Genomic DNA, 19,219 nt, shown 5'->3' with positions numbered 1-19,219 from the left:
GGGATATCACATTTGAGACTGGTGAAATTAGACTACTGTATGCGCGTCTTGCAGGTTGCACCCTAGCGTTTGAGAAAGGAATTAGTGCATGACGTAATGGTTTCTGTGCACGACGACCGCAGCTGCGAGTTTTCCCATCAGCTCCTCAGTAGCTCGCCGTGATCGTATAGTGGTTAGTACTTTGCGTTGTGGCCGCAACAACCCCGGTTCGAATCCGGGTCACGGCAGGAGAAATCCTCGCACGGCAGCGGAGGCTCTTTTTTTTAACTATATGATCGTATAGTGGTTAGTTCTTTGCGTTGTGACCGCAACAACTCCTTTTCGAATCCGGGTCACAGCAGGAGGAATCCTCGCACGGCAGAGGGGGCTGTATTTTTAGTCGTTGACAGTGAAGTCAGTTGCTTCATTTTTGTCATTAGGAAACATATTGATTTTACAGTATTTCTGTGCCATGTAGCTTCATGTGTTTTTTTTCCCTCTTTTCTATTTTACAAATGTTAAGGTATAGTTGTGTAAGATTATCTCAGCCTGTTTACATTCTTCTGAAACACGGTGCCAACTCCTGTACAAATCAGCGGAAGAACATGATGGATTGGTGCTGGGATTTGAGGAACACTCTCATTGGCCCCTGCCGGGGATGGAAATAAGACTCCCATTGCATAGCAGTTTGATCCAGTGCTGGTTTCACGGTGAGTTTGATAATATGACACGCCTGAGCTTGTTACCTATACACACAACAAAGTTTATTTTGGGAAGCGAGTCTTCATTCATAAATATTATACTGTGCAATGTACATCAAGTACAATTCATAAAATAAAGATCATTAGGTACAATATTGTAATATACTACAGTGCATTATCACATATTCATATACTGTGAAATTAAAATAATGTCGTTATGAAAAAGTTAACATTCCCATACCGGGAGTCGAACCCGGGCCGCCTGGGTGAAAACCAGGAATCCTAACCGCTAGACCATATGGGAATATACTTATTAATGCTGTGTAATTAGACTACTGTGTGCGCGTCTTGCAGGTTGCACCCTAGCGTTCGAAAAGAATTATTGCATGACGTAATGGTTTCTGTGCACGAGGGCCGCAGCTGCGAGTTTTCGCATCAGCTCCTCAGTAGCTCGCCGTGATCGTATAGTGGTTAGTACTTTGCGTTGTGGCCGCAACAACCCCGGTTCGAATCCGGGTCACGGCAGGAGAAATCCTCGCACGGCAGAGGGGGCTGTCTTTTTGTCGTTGACAGTGAAGTCAGTTGCTTCATTTTTGTCATTAGGAAAGATATTGATTTTACACTGTTTCTGTGCCATGTAGCTTCAGGTAACGCGACCCAACAGCAGTGTTGAAATCGTATTCGGATTGTAGTTCATGTGTTTTTTTTTTCCTCTTTTCTATTTTACAAATGTTAAGGTATAGTTGTGTAAGATTATCTCAGCCTGTTTACATTCTTCTGAAACACGGTGCCAACTCCTGTACAAATCAGCGGAAGAACATGGATTGGTGCTGGGATTTGAGGAACACTCTCATTGGCCCCTGCCGGGGATGGAAATAAGACTCCCATTGCATAGCAGTTTGATCCAGTGCTGGTTTCACGATGAGTTTGATAGGACACGCCTGAGTTTGTTTTGGGTACGAATCTTCATTCATAAATATTATACTGTGCAATGTACATCAAGTACAATTCATAAAATAAAGATCATTAGGTACAATATTGTTAATTGTATACAATGCATGGAAACGTAGGTTTTAAGCCATTGCTCTTTGGAACAATCATTGTGCACAGAAACCATTACGTCATTAAACAATTCCTTTCTCGAACGCTAGGGGGTTAGCGGTTAGGATTCCTGGTTTTCACCCAGGCTGCAAAAAGGTTAGACTCCCAGTATGGAAATGATAAATATTAATTTGAGCCCCCATATAATAGTGCCTTTCTATTATTATTATTATAGTTTCATAAAAATAATTAAACATTTCAGATGTTAGCATTCCATCAATACTGGTAAAATTATATTTAATATCATCATGTTTACAATTGATAAAACAATGATTTGATAATACAATGTTGTCAGTAGGCATTAAGAATTGTATTAAAATTTAATTTAAAAACACAACATTCAATATTAAGGCTTCTTACAGTTTATGTAAACGGTTAATTAGATTGAAATATTACAGTTCATTTCAGTAAATGTTTTTTTTTTCTTTTCCAGGTATTTATCATTAGCTTCACTGTTTTAACCATAAAACGTAAAACTGTATTTAACACTTGAGAATGAACGGCGATTATTGCACATAAATTCCCCCCGTTTTTACAGCGTGTAACAAAATAATTTGGCACAGTTTGAGAAAACAAGATGAAAACGACAAAAACGAGCCCCCTCTGCCGTGCGAGGATTTCTCCTGCCGTGACCCGGATTCGAACCGGGGTTGTTGCGGCCACAACGCAAAGTACTAACCACTATACGATCACGGCGAGCTACTGAGGAGCTGAGGTACCGAGCTGTGAATTCCCATATGGTCTAGCGGTTAAGGTTCGCTTCTCCGCTGTAGCCAGAATATTGTAAAACTCGTATATTAAACTGTAATTAATTCACATGACTGTATCTTAAAATTAAACAGGCCAGTCACAATATCTTAAATTATGGGTTAGGGAACGCAGAATGTTCAGCACAAGTTACATTGTTTCCTATTGACTGTATGGAGTCGGACTGTCCAATTAAGAAGAGCGAAGTATGGAGCCCAGCTAGAAAGTCCATGCTTGAATAAACAAGCAAATGAAAATAGTGAGTCTAATTTATATTGCAGTTCGGATTGACTCATCCGGCTTAACTTGTCGACTCCGTGTTCATTTTGTGTTGATATTAAGAGTCTGGAAATGTCAGTTTCGAAGCAATAGAATCGCATGAAGTTTAGTTTCACAGTACTATACGGTTGGTTTACCTGTTAAATTTTAATGTAATGCTTTAGATAATGGTACTGCTGCAGCGATTATTATAACCAAAATATTAGGCATTAAGAGTAGTGTCAAAACCGAGAGAAAATAAAATTGCCGAAACCCGGGATCGAACCAGGGACCTTTAGATCTTCAGTCTAACGCTCTCCCAACTGAGCTATTTCGGCTTGAAAACGCGTTAAATTAAACACATATTACTACAGAGCTTGTAATCAATGCTAGTTGATAAAAATTGATGACTGCAACAATGCGTATTGCGGGAACAGAAAAGTCGTAGTGTTGCAGGGCGGAGCGTGATATGGATACACTGCAATCCTACGAAGAGAAATGTTGAGATACCCTCCCCAAGATTTACGACCCATGAGGTATGTTTAAAGAAAGCAAGAGTGTCAGATACATATTAAAAAACTATAACGCAGTGACATGGGCATCGCGGGACGGTAATGCGTTTCTTGTAGACTGCAGTGTTCTGTAACACTAACATAATATCTACCCAAATATAACACTTAGAAATTAGAAATCTAATTCTTACAATACATATAAAGCGGTCAGGATTGGACCGCGCTGTTATGAAACTGACAACAGTTGCTTCAGATTTTCCAGTCCCAATATAAATGTTATCGCGGCAGTGTTTTCGACTAGATTATAAAACAGTTTACTGTTTTCCGTAAAAAGCAAAAACAACGATTTTAATAAAGTTATTGTTGTTATTTTTTCATCATGGCATAGTGTCGGATTCTTTATCAATATAACGTAAAAATAAAACGTTTCTTCCTGTTTTTTTTTTGTTTTTTTTAGTTAGAACAGATGGCTGCTGTTGCCGTGGCCTCAAATTTTACTTTAAAATTTCTTCCTGTTTTTTTTTTTTTTTTTTTTTTTTTTTTTTTTTTTTTTTTTTTTTCTCCCAGGGGGTGAAGCTGATTTTCTCCAACTCTGAGCGCACGAACAAGGGGAACCACGCAGTCTAGTCCCTGGCCTTGGCCTGCAGAGCCAATGATGTAGCGGCCCTGCTTATGGTGCACAAGGGAGGGCTTGAAATAGGAGTTCCTGAGCAGATTATAAACTGATGCTAAGTGGCTAGGGCCATGACTCAAATAACCGTTTTTAAAGGTGCTTTACCTCTGAGTTCAGGAGCTGCTCTTCAGTTCTAGTTGATACAAATATATGTACCCCAGGCTAGATCAGCACAGATGTCTTTATAGAACCACCAGTGCCATCTAGTTCACAGCTACTGTATTGCCAGCTATACAAAAGGAAACTTGATCAGTTTTAAACTGAAAATAAATATAAAAGACAGTATCTCAAAGTGTTAACTCTCTACAGGGATGGGAATATGACTCGTGTTCCATAGTAGTTTCACCCATTCCAGGTTTTACTACGAGCTTCATTAGCCATAGTGTGTACAGGTAACAAGCTCAGGTACGTCTTGTTAAAACCAGGAATGGATCTAACTGTTAGGCAATGGGAGGCTTATTTCCATCCCTGGTATTGTTATGGCTGGGGTTCAGTTGAAAGCACAGAACTGAATGTCTTCTCTTTTCTCCTATCTGTCTGTCTGTCTGTCTATATATGTGTGTGTATCTATATAGACCGGATGACAGTGTATCACCTGCCTTTCGGCTCCACTGCGTACTTTACTCTATGCAATGTGATGATGTGCACGACGTTCGGGATATTGGGCCCATGTCCGAGGCGTACCCTCATCTCATCCCTCACAGCTTCACCTCCTGTCTGAGAAGGAGGGTGAGTACGACCAGGGAGGGAGGGACTGGGAGGAGGGACGCTCTGATCAAACGTTACACCGCAGAAGTGTCGTATGAAACGTGCGATTTTCCTAAATGTTCAAGCCTTGCTGATTTTAGTGATAGACTCATTTCGGTGTTCGTTCTGTTGCGCGCAGGTGTCAAGCATTTTGAAATACCTGTTTCCTGTCCTGAAAGAGGAGAGCAGGAGAGTGATTACCTTCGCCAGCCAGGACGACTCCATCTCGTTCAGGTGAGGACGGATACAGCCTGTATTGGCAGCTGTGGGGGTTAAGGTGTTTTACAGCTCTAGGTAATCTGGATTGGATCGAGCACTTTTTCTTTCAAGATGTTTTCCAAATCAATTTCCAATTCCCATTCCCTTTTAATCAATTCCAGCACATCACTGATCAAGACTGTAATCGGTAGGATTCTGTTAAAGTCAGCTCAATTAAATTGACTTCAAATGAACGCAACAATTTTTGCATCTCCTAAAATATACTGAGGATCAAAATATATTCGAAAAAAATAAGGTATATAAATGATGGACATTGATGAAATGTTTTTGGTTTCTTTTTAATCATTTCATCATTCATCCTTGCCCATGATACGCTTAAGAGACTATGACTAAAGAATTTGCACTTAATCACCTAATTAGTGAGACAGTTGATTGAACACTGGATATGGAGCGATTTCAGCTGTTGAATTGCAAGCGTGAATAAAAGCAATAAACAAAGTTACGTCTGTCATGTCTGTTCCCTAGTGCTGTAAAATGCTCTGTGGCAAATAAACAGGGACGGAAATAACTCCCATTGCACAGCAGTTTGATCCATTCCTGGTTTTACCTTGAGTTTAGTAGAACATACCTGAGCTTGTTGCCTATACACTGTGGCTAATCAAGCTGGTACTAAAACCTGGAATGGTTGAAAAAGTATTCAATAAGAGTCTTATTTCTACCCCTGCATATAAAGGCTTATCAGACTTTCTCTTTGTATTCCAGACATCACACATGCAAGAAAACAGATCACAAGAAGACTGCAGTGACAGAGACTCAAGTAAAGTGCAGTCATGCAAGCAGGTTACTGTGCAGTATTCAAACGACATATATAAAATATCACATTAGAAAACGATTGAGTGTGAGCAGCCAATCAGCTTCCAGATCTAGCGGGTTTCTAATTTGCATAGATACAAAAAGGTAAATATAGGTAGATATTGGTTTGAAAGTTTTGTTTTTTTTTTTAAAAAAAGAGAGAAAATAAAGAAAGAAATCATTTTCTAATAGTGATAGAGCCCTCACGATGCAGGCTTTACCGTGTGGTAGATGACCTTGACTTTCGTCAGTGCTCTGGTCTAAATGCTCGGGACACACATAACTCCAGTCACGGTCACCTACCGCACGGTAGAGCCCGCATCGACGGCCTCTATCACTTAAATGTAGCATGCACAACTCTGCGGTTTACACGTGATGCTTTCTATTTAATGATTACATTGTTCTGCATGTAGTGTAGGTGATATTTAAAAAAATAGAAACCGACTTCTGTAGTCCGTGTAATGCCTGCTGCTGTATTTCAAGTTGCACATCAGTACTTGGTTTTTAATGCTTATTTTGCCAGTTTAATAGTGATCTGATGTTGTCAGTTTGCTCAGTCTCTTTGTAGGCTGTTTAAAAGTGTTTGACATCAGTAAAATCTGTTTAAGAGGGCATTTTACATATCCAGTCCCTTTATGTACATGAGTAGATATTTAAAAATAAACGCAAGTGTTCTGTTAGTCTTTGTTTTGAAACAGCACGCAATTCTTGTTTTTCAGTGTGTCATTGCTATTAAGGTCAGGTCCCTGAGCGTAGCTGTATTATACAGAGGGGGCCCTGCTTGTTTTATTAGCCTGTACAGCTATGGTTAAAAGTTTTGCATCAACCCATAGAATTAACACATTCTGCTTCATAAAGTCAAATGAAACCTGCTGAATAAAATTACGTTAGCAAATTGAATTACATACCCCTTTATTGTTTTCCATCTACTTAACAAAAAAAATGACATTTTGAAGTCTAACTATCTAAAATATCTAAATTATGTTTATAGATTCTGTTTCAATCCTAAAGTTCTAGGTGATGCTGAACTTTTGGCCATAGCTGTAGAGCTAGTAACGCTTCACTCTTTCTGCATTGTCATACCATTAGCAGAATAGCCTGCCCAAGAGGCAATGTGCTTTGTGATGGGGAGTCTAAAGCCTGTAATGTAATAGCCTGTTCCTGCAAGAGATAAAGCAGTACTCGGCCTTGCTAAGGGAAACTGATGGATTACTGCTGCATACTGATGCAATTTATTTTTACAATGTTAAGCCCATTTCCGTATAATTGAATCCTTCAGATGTTAAGAAATATGGAACCGTACTGTTGATTTTACTGATGCGAAATTATAACAGGTTTTCTGCAATTCAGTGATTATTTTTTATTTTTTTTAAAGTAATAATCCATTGAGGAATGGGTTATGCAACCTTCTGTAAACACTAATTTAAAAGCAGAAATTGGGCTGTATCAGGTAAAACGCAGAACAGAGCAGAACTAAGTCAAAAACTAGACATGGTTGGGGTCCACTTTCAATTCCAATTTCTTATACAGTATAATCGTAAGTCTCGAAAAACTACTCACTTCTAAATCTTTTGTAGTCATTTTTGTTTTACTTTAGTATAAATACATGTTAATTTGGATTCATGTTGTTTTTTTCTGACTTTATGTGAATGAAAAGACACACATTCGCCCGTTTTCCCATTGGAAATAGTGATATTTTGAAATATCACTGTCCTGGTCACAAAAGTAAAGTTTGTGGGGAATAGCAGCCATTTTCTATACTTTTGAGGCATAAGCAATTAGGAAATAACACTTACTACCCAGGAACAAAAAATAATAATAATTGTTACACTGTGTAATCAATTCAGTTGGCTTCAAATGAAAGCAGTTGACAATCACAAGTTGTATCTCTGAAATATCAATTCAAATTACTTTGAAGGAATTTGGAATTGAAAAACAGGAATGGACCCCATCCCTGACTAGTTATATTCATGTTGTTTCTCAGATATTTGGTTTTTGTTAAAAAAAAAAAAAAAAAAAAAAAATAGATGTAGGATTTGTCTCATAGATTATGTGAAGGGGGCCTCTGCCAGAAAGGTTGAACTGGTATAAAAGTTTGCAGTTGGAGTAGCATGATCTTTTATAAACAAGACTCCCTGCAGAGTATTAACTAAACCGAATCATCCGTTTTAGCATACATGATCAAGCTGGGCACTCTGGAGAACGAAAGCACCACAGAAGTGGAGTGGCGTCTGCATCCCTACTCACACTGCAAAGAAAACAGGAGGAGCGGCAGAGACCCGCCAGACCGAAACACAAGGCCCATACAATGGGGAAATGATACACAGCAAGCCTGGAAAATTAAGCGTTTTATTTGTTACATTTAGGGCTTTTTTTTCAGGTTTTATGAATTTTATTTTTCGGTACTTATTTTTAGTTTTCAGTTTTATGTAAATCTTTTTTTTTCAGGGCTTTCGTTTTTGATACACTGTATGAAGTTAAGTGTTTTCAGTCTGAACGTTTTATGAAAAAAAGACAGTGTGATACAGGTTTTTGTTTTATGTAACTGTCATGAACTGTGTGAATTGCAACCGGGAAAATACTTGACAGTGGTGTTCAGTTTTAGGCATTTCCTTGCTGTCTGTCCATTAGGGAACCAGGTCCGTGTCACCTCGTCAGTTGCTTGTCCCACAAATCCACACCTCCGTAAACACATGTGGAGGGAATTTTTTGTGTTGCTTTATTTTTGTAAAATTCAGAATTATAAATTTAAGTCCTCCATATCTTAACTGCAATACATCTTTAAATCCAGCTAACTTAGACGAAATTTAGAGCGTTAGACAACCTTACACGACAGTGACTCATCAACCCCACCCAAAGTTTCGTAAGTCTTGTTCAGTTACTATCTACGATCACTCCTTCCGCCCTGTAACGGATTCCTAGCGCACAGAATTTTTTTTTTTTAATGGTTAAAGGGTAAAGTCCATGTGAATAGATTAACCATTTCCAGTGTTTACTGGCTATCCACCAATTTATTTATTTTTTTGTATCGGGGTGTTTTATTGGTTAAAACCGATCAGAAGCACGAGTTACATTTTAAGCAACTGATTTCACCACAGAAGTACAGTGGAACCCCTCTCGTCTGATTTGTTCAGTTATGGGGAAGTGTATATATACCTGCTATTAGGTGGAGAATGTTGAGTTACTAATACAAGGATTTTACTGAATTGCATTTTGACAACTATATTCTGCTATGCATAACTGTTGAATTTGTATTTTGCAGATTTTATAAAACATTTGAGCAAGATACATCCTTGTCTCCCTCCTTATTGTGCTGTTAATCTTGTTCAATAACAGCAAGCTCCCCTCCCCGCTGCCTAAACACCAAGATTGTAGCTCTAACCCAGTTAGAGGCTTTCATTTCTAAAAATAAAAGTTGTAGGTAGATTTGATATGAACAAACAGATCTTGTTTGAATACACGCCAATGTTCATTTTAATTGTGAGGTTAATTACAAGGTTATTGTAAGTAAGCCACATTTGGCCCACCGGCTATATATTAGAGCAGTGAAGTGCACGTGTGCCAAAAAGAAAAACACAAAATTAATAAAATTAGAACGCTTTTATTTGGAACATGAACATCAGAAACAGCAAAAGGCTCTCCAATACAGTACGAGGACGGTTTGTTTAGTGAACTACTCCCTCTCTCAGTACTCCTCTCCCTCCTCAGCTTCTCCCTCCACAGAGTCAACTCCCACCTCTTCATAATCCTTCTCCAGAGCTGCCAGATCCTCCCGGGCCTCAGAGAACTCTCCCTCCTCCATCCCTTCTCCCACGTACCAGTGCACGAAGGCTCGCTTGGCGTACATCAGATCGAACTTGTGGTCCAGGCGGGCCCAGGCCTCGGCGATCGCGGTGGTGTTGCTCAGCATGCACACTGCGCGCTGCACCTTGGCAAGATCACCCCCTGGTACCACTGTGGGCGGCTGGTAGTTAATGCCAACCTGGAGGGAAAGAAGGAAAGAAAACATGATTAGGCTGTATGATTTTAGAAACACATTTGAATCCTTTGTTAGTCAATCTTGTACTGTGGTTATGTGAAGATTCAGACAATATTTATCCTAAGAAAAATTCAATAACTGCTGTATTTTTGGCTTGTATCCCTGCTATTTAATACATGAAGAAACATCTAACAGTGTTTGTTTAATGAAAATTAACTTTACATCCTTGTTGATCTTTGTAGCGACAGCCAGGCAATTACACATCTTGTTTATTCAGTTTTAAAGTAAAAGAAAAGATTTGTATTTTTTTGTTTGAAATCTCAAAAATAGCAACACTTGGCTTTAATGTTAATGCGTGTAATAAATTAGCGATAATACCTTGTGATTTCTAGCTGCGAGAGACATGACTTAGTTTATAAGAAAACTGTGAGCTCTGATGGGCTGTATAGCTTATTCCGGTCATAAAATATCTCATCTTGTAGTTTTAGTATTTATTTATTTATTTTGGTTACAGAAAAAGTTATGGTAACCAGGTTGGAGGTCTTTCACATTTTGATTTTGCTAGGAGTAACAAAGTAAACTAATACATTGTATACGTCGCTAGTAAACATTAATTTGGTTTACATTACTAGATTCTGTATTTTATTCATGCATTCTAGTTACAGGCAATGACACATTTATCCGTGGACCTATGCACCCCCCCCCCCCTTAAATGTATTTGAAAATAGTTAGCCTTATAACAAGAATCTCTGATCTAGCAAGCCCTTTTTTGATTGCTTTGGGCTTTTACTAACCTTGAAGCCAGTGGGGCACCAGTCAACAAACTGGATGGTCCTCTTGGTTTTGATGGTGGCAATGGCTGCGTTGACGTCTTTGGGCACCACGTCGCCACGGTACAGCATGCAGCAGGCCATGTACTTGCCGTGGCGCGGGTCACACTTCACCATCTGGTTGGCTGGCTCGAAGCAGGCGTTGGTGATCTCAGCTACGGACAGCTGCTCGTGGTAGGCCTTCTCCGCGGAGATGACAGGAGCGTAGGTGACCAGGGGGAAATGGATGCGGGGGTAGGGCACCAGGTTGGTCTGGAACTCTGTGAGATCCACGTTCAGGGCCCCATCGAAGCGCAGGGAGGCTGTGATGGAGGAGACAATCTGCCCAATGAGCCGGTTCAGGTTGGTGTAGGTCGGACGCTCGATATCCAGGTTGCGTCTGCAGATGTCGTAGATGGCCTCATTGTCCACCATGAAGGCGCAGTCCGAGTGCTCCAGGGTGGTGTGAGTGGTCAGGATGGAGTTGTAAGGCTCCACCACTGCTGTGGAAACCTGACCGAGGGAGGGCATTTCAATAAGCATAGTAACACAATTGTACAAATGAACCCATTGGAAATAGAGCTTCAGGTTACTGGAAATTAAAGAGCAGATGCTGGGGCTGTTAAAGCTTGTGCACAACATTTAATTTAATCTTTTAAAATGTACGTTCATACTGCTATATGTTAAACGCTAGTTCAATTTTTGGAGTCTGTGAATGACCTGTGAGAAGCGGTAATATTCCTGTGGTTTACCTGTGGAGCTGGGTAGATGGCAAACTCCAGCTTGGACTTCTTGCCGTAGTCGACAGAGAGCCTTTCCATGAGCAGGGAGGCAAAGCCAGAGCCGGTCCCACCGCCAAAGCTGTGGAAGATCAGGAAGCCCTGCAGTCCTGTGCACTGGTCAGACTAGGGAAGAGAGAGAGAGAGACACACACAAGTAACATCACAAGTTACTGCACTGTTATCTCTAAAGGATTTTTTTCATAACCTTCCCACATCCACAAAATAAAAAGAATGACACTAATGCAAGTTGAGGGCAGAAAAATATTGTACCGCAATCTAGCAACTGATTTTTTTTTTTTTTTCATTAGAACAAGGGCTCAGTCTTGAGGGTGCATGTGTGTAAAATGTAGTGTCCTATATATATTTCATTCTTACGGCATTAGAATTGTTTTCAACTCTTAATCAGCTCACCAGTTTGCGGATGCGGTCGAGCACCAGGTCCACAATCTCCTTGCCGATGGTGTAGTGCCCGCGGGCGTAGTTGTTGGCAGCGTCCTCCTTGCCAGTGATGAGCTGCTCCGGGTGGAAGAGCTGTCGGTATGTCCCTGTGCGCACCTCGTCTGAGAGAGACAACAGCACTCAGCACTGTGCAATAGAGCGAGGCTTTGCAACCAAACAAGCATGGATTCACTTTAAGACTTAGAATATCGATCAATAACTGAAAGTTTACAATGGCCAGAACAAGAGCACCACTTATTCACACAGCAGAAACATTTTAATAGTGGGAAAACCGCTTTCTTCTTCTAATGATGGGTTTACTCTTAAACAGAGATCTCTTGAACCCAGTCTCAGATGCAGGACTGTAGTAAAAGTTGACTATTCTCACTCACCAACTACAGTGGGCTCCAGGTCCACAAACACAGCTCTGGGGACATGCTTGCCGGCTCCAGTCTCGCTGAAGAAGGTGTTGAAGGAGTCGTCTCCACCTCCGATGGTCTTGTCGCTGGGCATCTGTCCATCCGGCTGGATCCCGTGCTCCAGGCAATACAGCTCCCAGCAGGCATTGCCAATCTGGACCCCAGCCTGGCCAACGTGTATGGAGATGCACTCACGCTGGAAAGTTAAATCAATTCACAGGTTTAGTATCACTAGGGAAGTAAACACAATGTTTATTTCAGCTAGAGAAAATGTGGACCCTAGCCTGTACGCACAGACTTTGGATCTTAATAATCTACTTATTTTTGGGTATTTTACAATTTTATTTGAGCTGTTATTGAGTTTGGTGAAATTAAAAACAAAAAAATGTTAATTACAGCTGCTGGAAAACAGTTTTAAGGTTTGTGGGTTTATTTTGTGACTCTGACACTACTGAAAATGTACGTGATGTCACGTGTATTTTGTTTCAAGAGACCCAAGCTCCCATCAATCTTTTTCTCTCATTTGATTTTGGTTTGTTCTGTATTGGAACAATGTTCTGTGAGCATGACCAACTCACTATTACAGGGTTCATACAGTTTTTCTAATGGAAATTTCAAAGGCCATCAAGGACCAGTGTAACAATTTAAGACCTTAATTTAAGGAGTTTAACAGTTTTTAATGTTGATGATGCTAATAACCAACTAGAAAATAAGGCTATTAGCAAAAAAAGTAAATTAAGCTCACTTTTCATGTATAGATTAGCTCTGGACCAGTAAACTAACTTATTCAATGTCAGAGTCGGGTTTGGGCTGCTGTAGGCAGCTGCTTTATTCTAAATGCACTATAATAAAATGCAGTGCTTCAATCAGTAGTCCAAGAAATCAGTCTAGTAAATGCCTACCTAGCAATGTTCTCTTCATTTGTAAAGACAGTATATGCAAAACAACTTAAACACACTAACAAAAAATAATTATATTAAACTTCAAAAAACGCTCCTCTCTAGGGGATCAGACTCTGCATAGGCGATTGGGAAACATTCAACAAGCACATTTTCACGTCACTTGCCCAATATTTCCCCAAAGGAAGGCGATTTTAGGCGATTATCGCCCAAGCCCGCGAAAATCTTGTTACGCACAGCTTTATTGGCGGGATTTTTTTTTTTTTTTTATATTATTATCAATCAATCTTTATTTTATATAGCGCCTTTCATAATGGACCACCATCACAATGCGCTTTACAAGATCTAGCAAAAAATAATTAAATTATTGACCGATTGATTAAAACGTGGACATTTTCTTCCTTAACTACTTTGGCGATTGTAAACGCAAAGCAATACTACGCATAAAACATTTATCTTAATAGCTTTAATTTTTATTAGGCTTCAATATTGCGAAACGTTTTTTTTTTGTTTTCCCTCGTTCATTTTGTGCTCGCAATCTAAACTCACATACACATGTGTTTTATGTAGAATTTAGATTTAAAAAACTGTACTGTTTATAATGTATAACTGCAACCTCGTATTATGTATTTCAGTCATGTTTAATCACAAAGCTATTTACTAGCTCTATTGTTTAATTATGAAAAATGGCAGTTAATAAATTAGCATATATTTGCCACTCAGTTAAAATAAAACTAACCGTTTAACGTATCAAAGTAGAAAAAAACTGCCACTTCAATTTGAATATTTTTAAACAAAAACTACAAAATAATTTTGCAGTAACCACCTTACTTTGGGGCGGGAGTCGAATTTTTGTTTTTACTGTACCAAGTGTAATTTTGTATATGTTTTTTTTTTTATTATTATTATTAGTATGCTTTTAAAATGAGTTTCATTTGTTTTAAAGTTGCCTCCTATCATAACGACAGTTTGACATTAGAACGCAAATATCGTTTTTTCTTTTTTTGAGAAAACAGCAAAAAAAAAAACGTCTCATAAAAAACATGACTTACCATGTTTCTAGAACAGTGATGCAAATATTATTGATAATTTTGAAATTTTAAGATTTTCTTCTGTCTTCTGTGCTCTAAACTAACTAACTGCTCCAACCGTCGTTACACGCCTATTTATAGCACTCGCGCCAGTCTGTACCCGCTCACTGTCAACGCTTATTGGATAATGAAACACTCGCCATTATTCTATTAAATTATCCTGCTGTCAATTTTAAAACCCGAACCATCTATTGGATACGCTGATGTCAATTAAACGTGGTCATCTCGAATCTGCTTTCGAGTTTATAAATGAGCGGGATGATCCGAAAAAGCTTCGTGAATGGTCAGTTTGAATTTTATTTAAAAGACAGAGGCGCGAAGATGAGACTAACTGTCAAATACGTTAGGAAATTTGAAATGGTGGACCCGGATACCCTTACTTTACACGTACCATAACTTGCAATTGTTACATTAATTTTATTTTTTCAATTCACTGACGCCTTAGCAACCAAAGTGGTTAAATAAAGCTCCTAATTTACAATAGCAAATCCCAGACGATTTAAAAAAAAAAAAAAAAAAAAATTAAACAATATGTCTGAAAACTGTGACAGTCTCTATTTTACTACTATTTTTCATACTTTATACAATTATTGTATGAAAAATAAATGTAAACAAATTAAAAGTTTCAACAAATTACATATTTGTGCATTTATGGAGCACAAGTAAAAATCTGAAAAACTTTCTAGCAGTCTGCAATTTGAGAATAAAACAATGCAGCATCGTACTCGTAAAGTCATTGGTAACAGCAGCTGTTTTTATTATTATTATTATTATTATTATTATTATTATTGTTATTATTTTAAATAAACTAAGTGTGTTCATAATCATATGATTCACAAAATGATTAACACATTTTCAAAGCAAAACTACATACAAAACAGTCATCAGAGGATTATATAATTCTAGACTTGCCTATGCATTGACATATCAATCACGCAACCCGCGACACACAAAAGAAAAAAAATATTAAAGCGATTTATAAGCGGATTTGACAACTGTGATTCTCACTGAAAAATGTTCTTGAGCTAAATGGTCTGTACTTGACCGACCTCTTGACTATCCCAGAGAACACCGCGTTCTGCAGTGCAGGGAATTGAACTAGAATCTGCGGCTGTTTCTGCTCAAACTGCTCAAACTGATGTCTGTACTGCGCAACGCATATTCATTTTTGTAAAGGAGATTGCCCAGAAAGTTTACCAGTCATTTTACAGTGCCACTCCACTCCCCCCACCCCCACCCCTCCATGGTTATACTGTGCATTTACCACTGTTTATCTATGTGTTTTTTAAAAGAAAAAATATGTTTTACCATACCTCTCTTTGCTTTACAATGCTTCTCTATATTTTACCATACCTCTCTGTGCTTTACAATGCTTCCCTATGCTTTTCCATACCTAACTGTGCTTTACAATGCTTCCCTATGCTTTACCATACCTCTCTGTGCTTTACAATGCTTCCCTATGCTTTACCATACCTCTCTGTGCTTTACAATGCTTCCATATGCTTTACCATACCTCTCTGTGCTTTATAATATTTCCCTATGCTTTACCACACCTCTCTGTGCTTACAATGCTTCCCTATACTGTGCCACGCTTTCACTGTGCTTTATTACACTTTGCTATGCTTCAGCTGTGGAAGATTTTTGTAAGGGTGTACTTAAGAACTTCTATTGTAGTACTTTTTTTTTTTTTTTTTTTTTTATCTACCAACTGCCGAGTGTTTTGTGTTAAAGATGCTATTTGCAATTGTGCATTGCCGTTTGACTTTGCACAGAACAGGATGCTGTCGTAAATATGCTACCTCTATGGGGCGCTGCCATTGTGTAATAAGGCTGCCCTGGCGAATTCTTTTTTTTCTTTGCTGTTGTATTTCAGGTTTATGTATTTAAGGCTGAACTGTGAGAAACTGCCTGTAAAGCATCGTACTCTAATACATAAATATGAGAAAAAGAAACACGGTATACTTGGTTATTTGAGTACAGTTGACAAATGACAGGTCGGGTTATATAAAACAACAGGTGGTTTTATTTTTTTTATTTGTCCTACTGTAGTAAATTCAGCTTTTAAAGCCACCTTTTAAAACCACGAACCACAGAACGTATAAGGTAATTAGTAAAACGAATGCAACCCTTGTGTGTGTGTCTGTGTATTTATGTGTGTATGTGTCTCTCTCTCTCTCTCTCTCTCTCTCTCTATATATATATGGGGAGCTGTGTGTGCCTATATATATGTATATGTATGTGTGTGTGTGTGTGGAGCTATGGAAGACGCAAATGCATGAGGATGTCATCCCTCCCATATAAAGCAATGAAAACATTTTCAATGAAAAATATCTTTATGATGTGTCTAAAATTACTTGTGTCCAGGTATTTTCAGTATTTAATGCGTTAACGTGACCATACCATTCTAGAAACAACAGTGTCACACCGATAATGAGGAAAGTGTACTTCAGAAAAGCCCTATCACTTTCTGTGAATCTAAACCAGAACTTCCTTTTGTAACACTGTGTAATCAGCACTGCATAATCGATCTTTTTTTTTTTTTTAATCACTTCCCGTATATCCATTCTCTGATATATAACACAGCCTCTCTCCACTGCAAGAGAAAAGTTTTCACGGTTTAAAGAACACCTCCGTTCGGCCTGCAAAACGGGGATTGACACATGCTCTCGCCCAATCGGCACTGTCGCTCGGCCGCTCGGGCCAATGGCATCGCAGCAGAGGGGGCGTGTCATCACCAAAGCAGGCTTCTTGCCGCCTTCTTTTAAGACTCACAGGATTCAAGATGGCTGTTCCAGGTAGGTGGTGTATCTATATATATATTTTGTAAGTGATATGTTGAAGGTGTTCAGAGGACAGGGGAAATATCGGCAGCTCCGCAAGGTAGTGTCCGCCAGGGTTTGGAGGCGTAAGCCTCGCTTGGATTTTAAACAGGATTGTGTTTTGGAAAACGACACCTTAAAAAAAAAAAAAAAAAAAAAAAAAAAACGGACCTCCAAAAACCAATCCGCACACAGTAAAGACAGTTCTGCAAACGAAGTGTTTTAAGTGAGTTTGTAAAGTTCGGATACGTTTTGTCGTTTAGACGAAAGGCTAAACGAAGGGGTTGTTTCTGTGACGTTACGCTGTTCGAGGTTTGCTCACTGCAAAGTCACGGTAAACTCGTCTGACCGAGAGAACTACAGAGATACATGTTCGGGTCCTCTTCCTTGTTCGACGCGGGAGTGGACCTGCTGAACTGATCAAACGCCGTTTAAAGTCCAGGAAACTAAATGAAAAACAAAAAAACAAAGCAATTGTTTACAGAATCACCCCCAGTTATAAAGTTATCTTCCAACTCAAAACTACATTCATCATAAAAATTCCAGTGTTGCGTTGTTGTTACTTTATGCACTAGGTACTGTGATTCGAGACACAAATTAGATCAAAAACATTACATTAAAAATATAGCAATTGTATTTTATGGTACTTTTTAAAGTGTTTTTGCGTATATCGCCAGACAGAAGTGTATTGCACCATACAGTTTCAAAATCATTACGCACTCTGTTTAGACCTTCACTTACGTGAGGTGAAACGGCTTCCTTAGTCGTGTTTTGTGGCAAAAAAACTCTTCACATTTCAGCTGAATCTTGGGACTGTGAGAGGATCCCACAGTCCTTGTACATTTTACACTAACATGTACAGGAGTTGGTATAATGTGCTTTTCTGGGGGCGTACATGACAATGCAGTAATCGATTAGAGTACAACACGACCCCCAGTGGACTGGGGTATAGGCGGATATGTGAAAAAGTCGAATTTGCGAACATCTATAGAAAAAGCATTTACACATCCATAAATAGATTAGTGAACAAAAACAACACGCAGACTGCTTTAAACGGTTTTTTTTTTTTTGCTTTAAAAGTAAGTAAACGAGACAAATTAGGCTACAAATACACAGTGTTGCCATGCGGTTTGCTATAAGCCATCTCCACACAAAGCTTTAAAATATATAATAGCGATCTTGGTTCCCGCAGGCAGGTGCATCGCATCACACAGGGCGAGGCAATCCACACAGACAGAGGGACCTCTCCCACTAAAACATAGCGCCGATACCGCTGTACAAAAGAGCCTGCACCTTTGTACAGCGGTATCGACGCTGTGCTTTAGTGGGAGAGGTCCTGGGCCCACGCCCGCCCTCCGCCTGTGTGTGGATTGCCTCGCTCTCTGATGCGCCTGCCTGCGGGAACCGAGATCGCTACATTGGTGTTAGAAGTGGACGCAGGTACCACGGCACGAACTCCTTGCACTGTAGCCTGGTGAGCAAGTCCGGGCGGACTTGAGGCTGGCAGGGGAGGGTGTAGCATGCACAAGGGAAGGCAGCAGCAGGGCTGGTAGGTGAGGTAATCACATACAAAGACATAAGCCTGATGTACACTCCTGATGTACATTTCTTAACTCTAGAAGTCCCTGCTTCCCTGGTTCTGCTTTCTTAGTTTCCCTGTCACAGTACTTTGAGCTCTTTCTTGATGTTGCCAGCAGTCGATAAGCAGCTGAATTTGAATACTGCTTAACATTGTGTTTATGAAGCTTGCTTTGTTTAATTCAGATGCATTTAAAAGCTACAACAACACGCTGCCAATATTTGCAACTGTGCGCCCCATCATATAAACACATTGCACAAATAAAAGCTTTCTCGACTGGTGTACAGAAATGCCGTTGACTGACCCCCACACACAGCCCGCCTTTCTTAAAGAGGAACGCACCAAAAGGCAGATTGCTGGAATGCTTTCTTTCTCCATTACCTCGTAGCCTACTTTTAATGTTTATTTAGCGAGGCGGTTAATTGATTAGGCAGGATATGTGACGCACAGATATGCGTCGTTCCACTGTAGTTAGAAAGGAGAGACTTGGTTAGGTTTCTAATGCAATGGTTCCAACAGGTGATCGTGATTTTCACATTTTATATGAAGTATGAAGAACTTGCAGCCGACAAAATAAAAATTGTGCTCTTCCTGATTGTAAAATGTACAGATTTT

At 39.4% G+C, this 19,219-nt stretch overlaps 2 protein-coding genes and 5 non-coding genes across 9 annotated transcripts; 3 read left to right on the top strand and 4 right to left on the bottom strand.

Moving 5' to 3' along the window:
• The first annotated feature begins 155 nt into the window (after positions 1-155).
• On the top strand, positions 156-227 carry trnah-gug. The gene has a single exon. It is a non-coding gene; the product is annotated as a tRNA-His (tRNA).
• Positions 228-912: 685 nt separating this feature from the next.
• trnae-uuc lies at positions 913-984 on the bottom strand. The gene has a single exon. It is a non-coding gene; the product is annotated as a tRNA-Glu (tRNA).
• A 149-nt stretch (positions 985-1,133) lies between these two features.
• Positions 1,134-1,205, top strand: trnah-gug. The gene has a single exon. It is a non-coding gene; the product is annotated as a tRNA-His (tRNA).
• A 1,200-nt stretch (positions 1,206-2,405) lies between these two features.
• Positions 2,406-2,477, bottom strand: trnah-gug. Its single transcript has one exon. It is a non-coding gene; the product is annotated as a tRNA-His (tRNA).
• Positions 2,478-2,506: 29 nt separating this feature from the next.
• LOC121329239 lies at positions 2,507-8,275 on the top strand. Of its 3 annotated transcripts, none has more exons than XM_041274729.1 (6): positions 2,507-2,787; positions 3,866-4,067; positions 4,547-4,700; positions 4,858-4,952; positions 5,700-5,894; positions 7,962-8,275. In XM_041274729.1, the coding sequence occupies exons 3-6, from the start codon at positions 4,599-4,601 to the stop codon at positions 8,107-8,109; spliced, it is 540 nt and encodes a 179-aa protein (XP_041130663.1). In that variant the 5' UTR covers positions 2,507-2,787; positions 3,866-4,067; positions 4,547-4,598; the 3' UTR covers positions 8,110-8,275. The 3 variants fall into 3 exon arrangements, with proteins under 3 accessions (XP_041130663.1, XP_041130662.1, XP_041130664.1); XM_041274730.1 differs by lacking the exon at positions 2,507-2,787 and adding an exon at positions 2,819-3,322 and having other exon boundaries at positions 3,866-3,973; XM_041274728.1 differs by lacking the exons at positions 2,507-2,787; positions 3,866-4,067 and adding an exon at positions 2,818-3,322.
• Positions 3,052-3,124, bottom strand: trnaf-gaa. The gene has a single exon. It is a non-coding gene; the product is annotated as a tRNA-Phe (tRNA).
• A 1,099-nt stretch (positions 8,276-9,374) lies between the features above and the next one.
• Positions 9,375-14,694, bottom strand: LOC121329237 (tubulin alpha chain, testis-specific). The gene is made up of 6 exons (XM_041274727.1): positions 14,168-14,694; positions 12,190-12,412; positions 11,771-11,919; positions 11,330-11,482; positions 10,563-11,090; positions 9,375-9,771 (listed from the first exon to the last, which is right to left on the bottom strand). Exons 1-6 carry the CDS (start codon positions 14,168-14,170, stop codon positions 9,475-9,477), a joined length of 1,353 nt encoding a protein of 450 aa, XP_041130661.1. The 5' UTR covers positions 14,171-14,694; the 3' UTR covers positions 9,375-9,474.
• Positions 14,695-19,219: the final 4,525 nt, after the last annotated feature.

The sequence above is a fragment of the Polyodon spathula genome, chromosome 16 (assembly GCF_017654505.1).
Source record: "Polyodon spathula isolate WHYD16114869_AA chromosome 16, ASM1765450v1, whole genome shotgun sequence".
In the NCBI taxonomy this organism is placed as follows: Eukaryota; Metazoa; Chordata; class Actinopteri; order Acipenseriformes; family Polyodontidae; genus Polyodon; species Polyodon spathula.
The sequence above is the reverse complement of the archived record's forward strand: the minus strand, read 5'-3'. Positions and strand labels throughout refer to the sequence as shown.